The sequence below is a fragment of the Perognathus longimembris genome, chromosome 11 (genome assembly GCF_023159225.1).
Source record: "Perognathus longimembris pacificus isolate PPM17 chromosome 11, ASM2315922v1, whole genome shotgun sequence".
NCBI classification, from domain to species: Eukaryota; Metazoa; Chordata; class Mammalia; order Rodentia; family Heteromyidae; genus Perognathus; species Perognathus longimembris.
In genome coordinates this window covers 58,722,359-58,736,748 of record NC_063171.1, presented here as the reverse complement: position 1 = coordinate 58,736,748, position 14,390 = coordinate 58,722,359, and the positions used below count along the sequence as shown (strand labels likewise).

The 14,390-nt window shown below is 50.3% G+C and overlaps 1 protein-coding gene across 2 annotated transcripts in view; it reads right to left on the bottom strand.

Annotated features, from left to right (window-relative positions):
• Nucleotides 1-4,990: 4,990 nt before the first annotated feature.
• The window catches only part of Pik3c2b (phosphatidylinositol-4-phosphate 3-kinase catalytic subunit type 2 beta), a 72,615-nt gene continuing 63,215 nt past the window's right edge, over nucleotides 4,991-14,390 (bottom strand). For both annotated transcript variants that reach the window (XM_048357146.1, XM_048357147.1), the window contains exons 24-33: nucleotides 13,738-13,907; nucleotides 12,867-13,023; nucleotides 12,197-12,306; nucleotides 11,853-12,054; nucleotides 11,616-11,740; nucleotides 10,273-10,390; nucleotides 9,197-9,278; nucleotides 8,724-8,830; nucleotides 6,371-6,499; nucleotides 4,991-5,499 (exon numbers count right to left, since the gene is read on the bottom strand). In XM_048357146.1, coding sequence (XP_048213103.1) covers nucleotides 5,311-5,499; nucleotides 6,371-6,499; nucleotides 8,724-8,830; nucleotides 9,197-9,278; nucleotides 10,273-10,390; nucleotides 11,616-11,740; nucleotides 11,853-12,054; nucleotides 12,197-12,306; nucleotides 12,867-13,023; nucleotides 13,738-13,907 — 1,389 coding nt within the window. In that variant the 3' untranslated portion in view covers nucleotides 4,991-5,310. The remainder of the gene's footprint in view (nucleotides 5,500-6,370; nucleotides 6,500-8,723; nucleotides 8,831-9,196; nucleotides 9,279-10,272; nucleotides 10,391-11,615; nucleotides 11,741-11,852; nucleotides 12,055-12,196; nucleotides 12,307-12,866; nucleotides 13,024-13,737; nucleotides 13,908-14,390) is intronic.

Below are 14,390 nucleotides of genomic sequence, written 5' to 3'. Positions count from 1 at the left end.
ATTCCATTGTGCAGTGTCTCCCCTGGAACACCTTATCTGACATTTTAAACTTAACACAATCCAAAGTCTTCATAGCTCACCCCAAGCAGGAGGCTCTAGCATTGGAGTGAGGAAAACCTCCCTCCAACCCCGGGGGTTATCCCTGACTCCTTTGCCTTGTGGAGAACTGAACCTTGGGCCTCCTACATGCCAAGCCTTATCTGGGTGTGGTTATGGTGCACCTGTAATCCCAGCAACCCAGGAAGCTGAGGCAGGAGGATCTTGAGTCACAGGCTGGTCTGGGCTATAGAGTGAGATTCTATCTCAAAAAAAAAAGGAAGAAAATGCAGTTTAAGTATCTCCTCTGCAAAGCCCACTCTGCCCACCCCCTTCCTTCCCTCTTCTTGCGCATGCCAATACTACACTGTGGTTGCAGTTGTCCCTTAGTGGGCATGTAGTGGTGGCAGTGGGGGTATTGCGTTTAGGAACCCCTGCAGATGAAATCATGCTGAGTCCCTGACATAAGATACCTGGTATCTGCATATAATCTACATGATTCCTCCCCTATACTTCATCCATCCATCCACCCACCCACCCACTCACCTATCTACCTACCTAATTTGGGGGCTAGTATTGAATTCAGCCTGGGTGGCTATTTTTCAGCCTTTTCAGCTGATATTCGACTACTTGAGCCACAGCTCCACTTCTGGTTTTTTGCTGGTTACTTGGAGATAAGAGTCTCACGGACTCTTCTGCCCAGGCTGGCTTTGAACCTCAATCCTCAGACCGCAGTCTCCTGAATAGCTAGGATTGCAGGCATAAGCCATGGGTGCCCAGCTCTCCCAAATACTTTGGTTTTTTTTGCCAGTCCTGGGCTTGGACTCAGGACCTGAGCACTGTCCCTGGCTTCTTTTTGCTCAAGGCTAGCACTCTACCACTTGAACCACAGAGCCACTTCTGGCCGATTTCTGTATATGTGGTGCTGGGGAATCGAACCCAGGGCTTCATGTATACGCGGCAAGCACTCTTGCCACTGGGCTATCTTCCCAGGCCCCAAATACTTTAAATCATCTCTGTACTTAATTTTTAGACCAAGCAAATGCTTGCTTAAGACCAAGCAAATGCTATGTAAATAGTTGCTGTATCACCTAGTTTAGGGAATGAGAAAATCAGTCTCTGTGTGTTTAATCCAAATGCAGGGGTTTTTTGCAAATGTTTTTCATTCTTGGATGGACAGTCCCAGGGGTTCAGAACCCATGGATAAGAAACCCACAGACATATAGACAGCTTGATGTATTTTCCTGGGTGGCTCCCTTGCTTTTTCCTGGAAGATAGGATCCATGTAAGCTAACTCAGCCGCCAGTGCCTGCCGCCTCCCCTGACCAGAGGTCTCCTGTGGTTTGCTGAATGGGTCAAATCCCAGGTAGCAGAATTAGTCTGCAACTTAGAATTCTGCCTGTACTTTTGACCTTTCGAATCCCATCTAAACACCACCCTCTAAATCTCATCCAGTTGGGTAACTTCAGTTTTTGCTACTCTTTAAACTTGGAGACTGGGGGCGGGGGGGGGGTGTCCCCTGGGTTTCTACTGTTTCCCTTCTCCCTCTTCCCCTCTCCCCTGTTCTCATTGCCACTCCCTTGGGGGGCTTCAGATTTCTACCCCATTTGGCCAAGAAATATCCTTAACTAAAACCCTTGTTGGATTCAAGTTCTAACTTTTAACAGGTCTATAGGGATTTGTCTAGGCCTTGGCAACTCCTCAGATCTTGCAGCAATCACTTTGTTTACTGCTTTAAAAAAAATCCATTGAAACTCCCATAAAATTCCATGGGATGAAATATTGGAGGTCTGTTTAACTTCTGGGCAAAATAATTAAACAGGAGTCACATCACCTTCACTTTCCATTTGGGGGTTGTATTTCAGGGCTACCATCTGTCCTAATAGCTTGAGAGTTAGAAAGTGCCGCCTGGTTAGCCAGTGCCAATGGCTCATGCCTGGAATCCTAGCTACTCAGGAGGCTGAGATTTGAGGATCACAGTTCCAAGCCAACACAGCAGGAAAGTCAATGAGACTCTTATCTCTGATGAACCCCCAGAAAACCAAAAGTGGCTCTGTGGCTCAAAGTGATAGAGTACTATCCTTGAGCGATAAAGCTCACGGACAGCACCCAGGCCTTGAGTTCAAGTCACATGACCAAGAACAACAACAATAAAAATAATATCTCCAGGCCATAGGCTTCTTAAATAAAGAGAATTGTCTTGGCTGGAGCTGGTGGCTCTCGCCTGTAATCCTAGCTACTCAGTTAGCTGAGATCTGAGGATCATGGTTCAAAGCCAGCCTGGCCAGGAAAGTCTGTGAGACTCTTATTTCCAATTAACCACCACAAAACCAGAAGTGGCACTGTGGCTCAAGTAGTAGAGCACTAGTCTTGAGCAGAAGAGCTCAGGAACAGAACCCAGGACTAGATTTCAATCTTAAACTAATTTTGTAACCCCCAGCTGGGAAGTTGGTGTAATATCTAGTGTATAATTCCAAAAGCTTTCCTTACACTTAGTCAATGCTTTAACACTAGTAAGGCTTTCCAACCATTACAATCATGTAATGACAAAACATGATGTCATATGTATAAAAACTTGGAAAACTACCAAATAACATGACAAGTGGGGAGACTATGACTTGTTACCTAAGAGGGCTTGCACATATTTGGGGTCAAATAAATATAGGTTCAAATCCCAGCTCTAAGATTGTAAGACTTATATGTCCACAGGCCAAGTTATTCAATTTCTCTGAGCTTCAGCTTCTTCATCTGAAAAACAGATGGAAGGGCTGGGAATGTGGCTTAGTGGTAGAGTGCTTGCCTAGCATTCATGAAGCCCTGGGTTCGATTCTCATACCACATATATAGAAAAACCGGAAGTGGCACTGTGGCTCAAGTGCTTGAGCCAAAGTGCCCTGAGCAAAAGAAGCTCGGGGACAGTGCCCAGGCCCTGAGTTCAAGCATCAGGACTGGCAAAAAAAAAAAAAAGGGTAATATCTTCTTGATGGAATTGTTGTGGAATGCAAAAATACCTACTGTAATGCCTCAGGGCCTGTAAATGTCTCCATTTGCAAAACCAAGACTATTATTGATCTTATAGGAAACTTTAACCATTGACATATCAACCAATCTTGAGTGGTTTCATTTTTTGTCAAATGTTGTTTATTAGAAAATTACAATTCCGAGAAAGTAGAAGATACAAAGGGTCTAGGAAGTGGGTACAGTACACAGACCTCTTTAAATTAAGGGACACAGAAGGTCAGAATCAAATGAGCTACAGGCAAAAGCCAGTAACACATCTATGGTCCAAACATCTGGAAAGGCTGCCCCCTTTCCTTCCCCCACTCTCCCGGCCCCTCCTCTCAGCAGCCTGCTTGATCCTTGGCATTTTTATTTATTTATTTTCCAGTACTGGGGATCAAATCAATCCAGGGCCTTGTCTACACTACTAAGCAAACACGCCACTACATGAGCTATGCTCCCAGCCCTTTTGAGATAAGAGTCTCACTAACTTTCCCTTGGCTGACCCTGAACATTCCGTCTTCTCCCTCCACTTTCAGTCTCTGGAGAAGCTGGGGTTGGGATGACAGGCACCCACCACTCATGCTCAGATGCAGTTCTCGTCTAAAAGAAAAGGTAAAGATCCTTGCTGCCCTGTGGCTTCAACAGGCAGAGCTTCTTTCTCCAGTAATGGAATGGATCGGCGGAACGGGGGAATTTCTGACCAGTGCTTGGCGTCAGAGAGGAAGCTGTTGAGGGACTGTTTATGGAAGGGCCTCTCAGGAACTCCTTCCCCAGACTCGGGCACAACTGGCCGCGTCAGGTGACATTACAGTCAAATTCAAACTCTTCTTCTTCTTCTTCTTCTTCTTTTTTTTTTTTTAAAGAAAGCCAACTCTTTCCATTGAAAAGGACATGGATTTTAAATTCACCTGATAGGGAATAAAGACTAAGGAAGAGATAAGAGTTCAGTTCTTCCCTTCCGGGGCTAGAGCTCAGCCACAGAGAAACAATCCAGGCTCCCAACCAGATTCCTCCACCTAGATAGGGGAAGAGGCCTGGCAGCAAAGCCCACCCCTGGAGCCCCTGGAACCCCAATGCCAGGCTCCTCTACTCCCCACTAGACATCTTTGGCTCCAGCCTAAATGGTTTATGGCCCTACAGAATGAGGGAAATTTTTAGGGGGAAAAAAAAAGGTGGGACAGGAACAGAGTTTTGGGAGAGAAAAGCAGCACAACAGAGGGCGGTTGAGGGAGCTATGGAACTTTCCAGAAACTATCAGCAGGCAGTCACACTGGCATCTGTTGCCTACAGGCCCTGGGTGAAACTAAATCTAAGGGTGGGGGGGGTTCACCGGAAAAAGTGACCAAAGGGAAAAAGCTAAGGGGGGAAAATACCCCCCAGCGTATACCCACGGACCCGAAGGCCCACGGGGGACCCACAGACCCCAGGGGGCGAGGGGAGAAGGTATTCAGGCCAAGTCCTAGCAGAGCATTGGAAAGAGGAAACACTCCTCTCCTGAAGAGCATGGGTCCCTGAATCTAGGTCCTTGGCGGAGCCCCCTGAAAAGGGCCCTTCCTTACATAGGTAGGTATCATGGTGCTCTCCTTTGGAGGCAAAATCAGAAGGGCCCAGCGGTAGGGGCTTCAGTCCAGTACAGAAAGCCCTCCCGGCCCCTCCCAAGCCTGCCCCAGAGAGGGGAGGCTTGGCCGAGGACTCCCGAGCCCCTCCCCGATAATTCCTAGAGCTAGAAAACCCAAATCAAATTATCCTAGAGAGAAAGTCCATTAAGAACCTTCATCGTAGAAAAAGAAAGTCCGAGTCTTCCTCGCTTGCCTTGGGGGGGGGGGGGGGATGTGCATGTCCCTTCCGGCAAGGCTTCCGGTCCCACTTAGGGACAACATTACTATCTCATTTTTTAAAAATAAAAAATAAAGATATCCACCCTCCCCTCCCCATCCCCCCACCGCACTCACGCACCCCCACCCCCCGCACCCCCAATCCAGGCATTGCTCCCTTGACACAAGGTAAACTTCTTAAAACTCGGCTGCAGCATCACAGCTTCCAAAGGGCCGGGCGGCAGCCCCCCCCCACCCCAACCCCACCTCACCCCCGTTCCGTCTGCGGAGGGCGGGGTGTTGGAGGCAGCTGGACCAGCAGCCAGGTCCACGTGGACCAACAACAGGGAGGCTGTTGGGGGGGGGGGTCCCACCCCCCGTCTTGAGGGCTAGAACAGCCCAGTGGGGAAGCCCTCTCCCCTAGCTCTTGGGGTTCCGGGCTGTGGCTCTGTGGGGCTCACAAGGTCCCATGACTCCGAGACCCCAGGGCAAACCAGCTGGTCTTCTCCTGGGTCAGGTCCAGCTCGCGCAGGCGGATGTGCACCTCTCCCAGAAGCACGTTCTCCCAGAATCCTTGCTCACTGAGCACGCTCAGCTGGAGCTCGCGCTGCTGCAGGTCGCCCTTGGGGATCCCGTCGTACACCAACTGCCAACGGTGGGAAGAGGGGGAAAGGGTAAGGGAGGAGGCTCGGAGACTCCCGCCTATGACCCCAGCTACTCGGGAGACTGAGATCTGAGGACCGATGTTCAAAGCCAGCCTGGGGAAGACAAGTCCCCTCTTATCTCCAATGAACCACCAGAAAACTGGAAGTGGAGCTGTGGCTCAAAGGGGTAGAGCTCTAACTTGAGTAAAAGACCTCGGGGACAGGACCCAGACCTGAGTTCAAGACCGCTCCCCACCCTTCCCCCTAAAAAAGCCCCCAGGGAACATAAAATGGGGGGGAGGCTCAAGTTCCGGGCAGTTAAGAGTTGGCTGAGGTCAAGATCGTTTTATCTGCCAGCCGGGCAGAGTTCAAGGGAGTACAGAAGGCACACGGAATCCGAGGGAGAATCCAGAGAACGTTGCTCTCTGCTCAGAGTTCAAGCAGGTAAGAGCTGTGTGTGTGCGCGTACCCACGACTGTGTGTGTACACTTGTGTACATGCCAGTACCTTCTGCTTATGAACTGGAGAGAAGAGTCCTTTGGATTTGTCTGCTTGGGGCTGGCTCTAAACCATAATCTCAGATCTCAGCCACCTGGGTAGCTAGGTTTATAGACAGAAGCCCCCAGAGCACCAAGCACTGGGGTCTCTGCTCATATGCAACCCAGGACCCTAGGAGTCGGAATGCTTTTGACTTAAAGGGGACCGATTGGAAACACAGGAATACAAGGTACGATACAACTTCTCATGCCTGCCATTGCAAAGCGAAAGCAGCCACAGTCCCTAAGTCACCAGGTGTGGCGTTCTTACACGCCTTGATTCAGAAGCAGACAGTTGGCTGACTCCTGCCCTGCCCCTCCCCCCTCCCCCACACACCATCTCGTTGTAGGTGGGGTTGCAGGTCTTCCGGGCCACTTTGGTTTTCCTCTTAGTGGTTTTCTGAGGGTCAGGAAGGAGATAAATCTTCACGTAGGGGTCAGGGTCATTTCCGTCCTGGAGCAGTTGCTGTAACAGAATGAAAACAAAAGATAAAGATTCTTATAGAAGCTGGACGCTGGCGGCTAATGTGTCTGTCATCTTAGCTACTCAGAAGGCTGAGTCTGAGGATCATGGTTCGAAGCCAGCCCAGGCAGGAAAGTCTATGAGACTCTTCTCTCCAATAAAAAAGCTGGAAGTGGAGCTGTGGCTCAAGTGATAGAGTGCTAACCTTGAACGAAAACGCTCAGGGATGGTGCCCGGCCCCTGAGTTCAAGCCCCAGGAAAGGTGCCAAAAAGAAAAGAAAAAAGATTCTTATATAGTGTATCTTCCTTATCATTCATTAAATTTCCTCCCAACATGTGATTTCGTGTGTGTGTGTGTGTGTGTGTGTGTGTGTGTGTGTGTGTGTGTGTGTAGTCTGGAGCTTGAACTCAGAGCCACACAATCTTGCTTGGCTTTTTCTAGCTACATCTGGCTTTTGGAAAAACAAACTTAATTCGTATTTCTGCTTCCAAGCTCAGTCCTGATGCTGATAAAAACAACTATCATGATCATGAATCACACAAATACTTTCTATGTAAATGCCCAGGACATCCCATAATGGGGTCTGTTTAGAGTGACTCATCGTGAGAGTCCCTCCAGTCCCAGACATCTTGCGCCATTTGATCCGTTTGACCCCTAAGAGGTGGGGACAGGAATTAGAAAGATTGAGTTGCTTGCTCAAGGTCAGCCAACTTCTGATTCATGTAGCTGATTTTTTTTTTTTTAAATGCCCTGGGCCCAACCCAGGGCCTTGAACATACTAAGTCCGCTCTACTCATGTGCTACATCCTGGATCCTTGGATTAATCCTTTTTAAAAGTTAAGTCAGGGCGGGTAGCTATGGAAGCTTCTATCTGTAATTCTAACTACTTGGGATGCCGAAGGATCCTCAGGAACGGAGGTTCAAAGCAAGCCCGGGCAGGAAAGCCCATGAGACTCTCATCTCCAATAAACTAAGCCAGAAGCAGAGCTGAAGTGGCTCATGTGGCAGAGGGCTAACCTTGAGCAAAAGAAGTTCAGGGAGGAGCTGGGAATATGGCCTAGTGGCAAGAGTGCTTGCCTCGTATACATGAAGCCCTGGGTTCGATTCCTCAGCACTGCATATACAGAAGTGGTGCTGTGACTCAAGTGGTAGAGTGCTAGCCTTGAGCAAAAAAGGAGCCAAGAGCAGTGCTCAGGCCCTGAGTTCAAGGCCCAGGACTGGCCAAAAAAAAAAAAAAAAAAGTTCAGGGATAGCACCCAGACCTTGAGTTCAAGCCCCAGAACAGAACCCACAAAAACACAAAGTTAAGTCAGATCGTATATCAGCCTAAAGCCCTGGAGCAATTCCTATCTCATTCAAGGAAGACGCCAGAGTCCTCACTGCAGTCCGGGCTGTGCTCTGACCTCACCCTCTGCTCTCTGCCCTTTGCCCCATCAGTGCCAGCCACTGGGCTATTGCAGTCCTGACACGCTTGCCCAATAGAGGAAGCTGGAATCTCAGGGCTCTCCAGTCTCTCTGTCCCCTGCCCGGGCAGATCGCTCTGAGTGTAGTTACAGCACACAAAGCTCCCTCCTCACCTCCTTCCATCTTTCCAATCGAGCTCCTCCTCACTGAGGCCTGACCACTCTAGGCAAACTCCCACCCAGGATTCCTTCTTTGCTTCATCGTTTCTTGCCTAGCTCCTACCACACCTTACCATCACAACAATAATCTGGAAAGTAAACTAGGTGAAGGTGACTCATGCCTATAGTCCTAGCAACTCAAGAGGCCGAGATCTGAGGACGGTCGCTCAAAGCCAGCCTGGGCAGAAAAGTCTTTGAGACTCCTATCTCTAAGCAACCACCAAAAAGCCACACGTGGAGCTTGTGGCTCAAGTGGTAGAGCATCAAAGCGAGCCAATCAAGTGCACAGGGCCCTGAGTTCAAGCCCCGGTACTGGCAATAAGTAAATAAAGTCAAGTCTGAAAGGTAAGTGGTCTCAGGCACTGTTATCTCATTTAATCCGTGTAGCAACCTCGGGAGGTTGGTGCTCACGTTATCTTCTGGACGGTGAGGCCAGACACCACAGTGAGCCAGCAGCTGTATCCTCAATTGTCTGGTCACTCACCCACAGGCCCATAGAGCATGCCCAGTAAACCTCTGTGGTTATTCTCATGACCGAGGACAGAGAAGGATTGGCAGAAACAGCATAAAATAAAGAACCCAATGAGGGCTGCGCAGCACTTACCAAGCCCCGAATGTGCATCACCATGATGAAGAGCGTATTATTTTTATAGGAGATGGACAGCTTCACCTCCCCTCCCACCTTCCCCACAGGCCGGGCCCATGTGCCATCTGTTAGGAACAAAAGAGACAGAGAACCGTCAACAGGCCAACCGTGCCTTGGCCCCTACCCCAACTCCTGAATGTCCGGTTCCGATCCTCACCGCGTGTAGCCATAAGTGGGGTCTGGAACATGGTTTAGAGTTGGATCTGGATGGGTTTACCCAATCTGTGGGCACAGTCGCTAACAGTATATCCACCCTCTAGGGAACCCAGCCCCAGGACCTGGGGACCCATAAGTGTGAAACCAGATTCCCCAGAAAGTTCGAAAGAGACAGGACATAGTTGCAGAAAAGAGGACTGGGAAGAGGTCAGGGCAGGAGAGGAACCCTGGATGCTTCAGCGGATGGCAGGGTCGTCTCCGGACAGGGACCATACCTGAGCATTTAGGAGCGGGGCTGGTGCCTGCGGCCTTCTCATCCCGAGGCAGGGGGTGGAAAAAAGTGTACACCAAATCACACTGGAATGGAATCAGAGAATAGGGACAGTCTTCAGTAAGACACTGCCCAATTGAAATAGGAGAGTCGTTAGTGCACGCCTAGCACTAGGGAGGCAGAGGCAGGAAGATCACAAGTTCAAGGCCAGCCCTGTCTCTAAAAAAAAAAGAGGTGATTTATGGAATATGCTAACCAAATATAATAAATAGTTCTTATTTAGGTGATGGCTCAAACAAACCAACTGTAGAAAAGAATTTAGGGAGAAGCAAGTACACGGCTCAGTGGTTGAGCTCTGGCCTAGTGTATACAAGGTCCTGGGGCCTGATCTCCAAAAACACCACTGAAAAGAGAATTTGGAGTTTGTTGTTGGTAATGGTAGTATTGTTTGCTTTGGGGATTTTTTTTTTTTGGTCTTTTTTAGGGGAGGAGGGGTAGAGGGAAGACACAGAAAGGGAGGGAGGAAGGGTGAACAAATGCAGTCATTGTATTCAGTGCACACCATGTGGATGGAAAATGAACTATGCAACTTGTGGGCAGGCACAGGAGGGGAAAACTGGGGGAAAGTGACAGAAAGGGCGACGTCCAAAAGAGAAATGTATTCACGGGCTGGGAATGTGGCCTAGTGGTAGAGTGCTTGCCTAGCATGCATGAAGCTCTGGGTTTGATTCCTCAGCACCACACATATAGAGAAAAAGCCAGAAGTGGCGCTGTGGCTCAAATGGTAGGGTGCTAGCCTTAAGCAAAAAGAAGCTAAGGACAGTGCTCAGGCCCTGAGTTCAAACCCCAGAGCAGGCACAAAAAGAAAAAAAAAGAGAGAGAGAAGGAAGAGAATTTTGAATATGGCCTAGGTTTAAGATGCTGCAATGACACCATAGTTATTGAATACGTTCTTGGCCTTCCACGGACGCAGCCACATCCGACTTCTGCAGAGCCCAGCAGGCTATTTTGAGGCAAGTCCTCTGCCTGACTTCCCAGAGTTCCCTGCTCTGTTCTGGCCACCACCTTGGGGAGACCTACCTGGGCCACCTCAGGGGCTGCGTGGATCAGGTGCCAGATGTAGCCGTTCAGTTCCTCCCGCCGCCGCTCCGCCACAGCCTCTCCCCGGGAGCGGCCGATCACAAAGCGACTAGGGAAGCTGGAGAGACCCAAGGGGAAGATGGTGGACAGGGGGAAGAAGGAGACCCAGTCCACATTCCATTTCCATTTCTAGCCACCTGACCCTCATTGGCAGCTGCTTCTCTACTCCATCCCTCCCCTCTCTCCAGTCTGTGCCCAAGTCGCAAACTGCCCAATTCCACGCACTACCAGGAAAACTAACAGCTGGGCAATCCTCAGAAATGCCTGCAAGGCTTTGGAGCCTCCCGTTTATCCTGTCAATGTAAATTTTCCTTTTTTTTTTTTTTTTTGCCAGTCCTGGGGCTTGAACTTAGGGCCTGAGCACTGTCCCTGGCTTCTTTTTTGCTCAAGGCTAGCACTCTACCACTTGAACCACAGCACCACTTCTGGCGTTTTCTATTTATGTGGTGCTGAGGAATCGAACCCAGGGCTTTATGTATACGAGACGAGCACTCTACCACTAGGCCATAGTCCCAGCCCCCCCCCCTTTTTTTTTAATCTTGAAAAAAATGTGCATGACACCAAGTTGATCATTTTAAGCCTTTGTATATGTGTACCAATCCTGGGGCTTGAACTCACGGGCCTGGGTGCTGTCCCTGAGATTTTTTTTTTTGAGTGGAGCCGCAGCGCCACTTCCCATCTTACACTTACGGTTTGGCATTAAGTGCATTCGCAGTGCTGGACTGACCTTTTAATTGATCTACTTTTCAGTGCTATTACAAAGGTGACGCACAGAGAGGTTCCCGTTTCGTTAAGTCAGGTGATGAATACTTTTTTTATTTTATTTTTTGGACCATCAGGCCACCTTTCTTAATCTTACAAACCTGAACTCCACATTCCGACCACTTTAATGTAACCCAGCTCATTTTATCTTTTGATGTCTAGCCCTTCCCTTCCGGTGCTCAATAGTATTCCATCGGATGTATAGGCTGCACTTTGTTTACTCCTTGGAAAGGTGGTTTTAACTCTCTGTATGAGATGGAAACTTTAAAACACCTTCACATTCCGCTACAGCAAGCAGGAAATCTGGCGGGGATGGGAGTTCGTTCGTGGTCAAGGCTAGATAGAGCAAGACCCCTAAAACGGTAACAGCATTGGCCAGCAGGGGGCGCACCGGTTGCCACGCATCAGGCCAAGTAAAGCAGGTGGATAGATCTCTGGTAGAAAAGGTTTGCCACTGAAGGAAGACCCGCCAGCCCCATCCTTCCTCCCCAGTAACCCCACAGAGGAAAGGGGGACGCTACCTGGGCAAGAGGGAAGAGGGGAAGAGCAGCCGCAGCTTATTGTGCAATTCCTGGAACTCCTCGAACGTCCGCTGGATGTACGTAGCTTCGTGGGTGTTCTCCCGCATCACCTTGACTATATATATCTGCAAAGACCCCAGTCTCAGCGAACACATGATTCTGTGAGCAGAGTCACACCCCGAGAGGCCGAGGTGAACGGGGTAAGCGAGGGTGAGTCAGAGGTGAGGAAACACTCACGTAGCCCTTGCTGGGGTGAAAGATCTTCTCGTGACGGCAGAGAAACACATCGCTGATCTGCCCTGAGCTCTTGAGGGTGTGCGTTCGGGGGGCAAAGGAGAGGGTCAGCCTGTCATCGGAGCCCGTGAACTTCATCTGGGCCAGGTTATGGATGAAAAAGTTAAGCTTGGTGGCCACGCTGCCCAGGCTGGATTCAATCAACCTGTTGGGTAAAGGGAGGAGGGTGGTGGGAGGAGCTGCCATCTAGGCAAAGTCCTCCCATTACCACCCGGCTCGTTCTTCCAACTCCACAGCCCGGGGCTAGTGAGCGAGCGTGCGCAGGGCTGACCTAGGCCGCCGGTTACCTCGTGAAGTAGGTGGTGGCATTGGCCTCCGTGTCCTGGGGTCTCAGGGCGTCGTATACATACTTGAGGTCCTCCAGGTCCGAGAGCTCAGGGATCCCACAGGACAGCATCTACACCGAGAGGAAAGAGGGAGAAGGGGACTCTAGGGACCGAGAAGCCGAACTTCTCCTCCACCCTCAGGTAAGGTTTTCTAGAGCTTGGCTTCCTGCTCCTTCTAGAGGGCAGCAGACAGATGCTGTGGGCAGTGGTTGGCGACCACAGGAAGTGGAAGGCTTGAGATAAGGGGACCAGACATCGTATCGCTCTCATCAGGTGAGCTGGGTCCCTGTGCTTCTATCTAGGGTTGCCAAGTACTCGATGGGCTCAGAGACGCTGCTATCCAAGAATCTCTCTTTTTCGCCAGTCCTAGGGCTTCAATCAGGGCCTGGGCACTGTCCTTGAGCTTTTCTTGCTCAGGGCTAGCACTCTACTACTTGAGCCACAGCGCCACTTCTGGCTTTTTCTGTTTATGTGGTGCTGAGGAATCGAACCCAGGGCTTCGTGCACGCTAGGCAAGCACTCTACCGCTAAGCCACCTTCCCAGCCCTTCGAGAGCCTTTGGAAACAAGCTAGGGCCGTCTTAAGGATGGCGCCGGGTAAGAAGGAGGTGTTGAGAGATGGAGCTCCTCACCAGGCCCAGAAGGTTGAGGAACAGGTGGGTGTGCTTGCGAATGAGGTTGTAGGCTTGGCAGCAGAGGTCAACAAAATCATGGAAGCGGCTGGAAGGCTTATCACCCCCGTTGATGACATACGCCATGTCCGAGGTGAAGACAAACGGAGCGCGATCCCTGGGGAAGCACACAGGTAGCAGGTCAACTTGGAGGAGCAAGTCCACCTGCAGTTGCCTCCATCCTTCATCGGGAGTTCAAACCTGGATAGATGAGGCTGTCTCTGCCCCCGCTCTGTGAATATTACAAAATCTCCAGACATAGTGTTCAATGGTTCCTTGTCTGTGAACTAGCACTATTTTCTCCTAGATATCTAATCTGTGTTTCCTTTTCCTGCAGTCTAGCTTCATCGCCTTCCTCATTAAAGAGCAAGAACAGCCAAGCACCAGTGGCTCACACTTATAATCCTAGTACTCAGGAGGCTGAGATCTGAAAGATTGTGGTTCAAAGCCAGCCTGGGAAGGAAAGCCTCTGAGACTCTTATCTCCAATTAACCACCCAAAAGCTGGAAGTAGAGCTTGTGGCTCAAGTGGTAGAGCACCAGCCTTGAGTGAAAAAGCTATAGGACAGCACCCAGGCCCTGAGTTCAAGTCCCAGTACTGGCACACCTGTGTGCGCGCACAGGCACACACGCACAAAGGAGGGACAACCATTGGTCCCCGCCTTCTGCAAAGCCCTCCAGGACTTGACCTCCTTACCAGTCCTCTCCATAGCTGTTCAGCCCAGGGACAATGCGCTGAGGCCCAATTCTGTCCACCGTGTGGGCTTTGTCTCGGCTCCGAATCAACCCTGCTAACCTCTGTCGTCCGCACGTGGCTTCGGGACCCCACTCACCGCTTGATGTTGCCAAACATCTGGGCGTGACCCAGGAAGCGGCCAAAATCGATGTGGAACATGTGGCCAGTGGTCTTCAGCATAATGTTGTCATTGTGTCGGTCACAGATGCCCAGGACGTACGTGGCCACGCAACAGCCGGCACAGGAGTAGATGAAATTCTCCACAGCCTGTGAGAAGAGAGGCAGGTCGGGGGAGAGGACACAATGCCGTCCGAGCTGGCGCTATGGCTCACACCCGTAATCCTAGCGAGTCAGGAGGTTGACGCTGAGGACTGCAGTTTGAAGCCAGCTTGGGCAAAATAGTCTGTGAGACTCTTCAATCTGAAAAGCTGCAAGTGGAGCCTTGGCTCCTCTGCGTGGTAGAGCGCTAGCCTTAAGCAAACAAGTCCAAGCAAGAGCATAGCCCTGAGTTCAAGCATCAGTACAACAGCAGCAGCAGCAGCTGTCTGGAGGCAGCTCAGGGCAAGTCAGGCTGAAGTCTGCTAGCACTGGTCTTGTTATTTCTTGTGAACCCCAACAGTACGTCACACCTATCTGTTTATCCTTCATCCTTGTCACATTCAATCTCAATCTCAATCTCTCTCTCTCTCTCTCTCTCTCCCTCCCATGTAAGCTGGAATAGAAAAATATGGAAGGAGCCCAGGGGTGAGG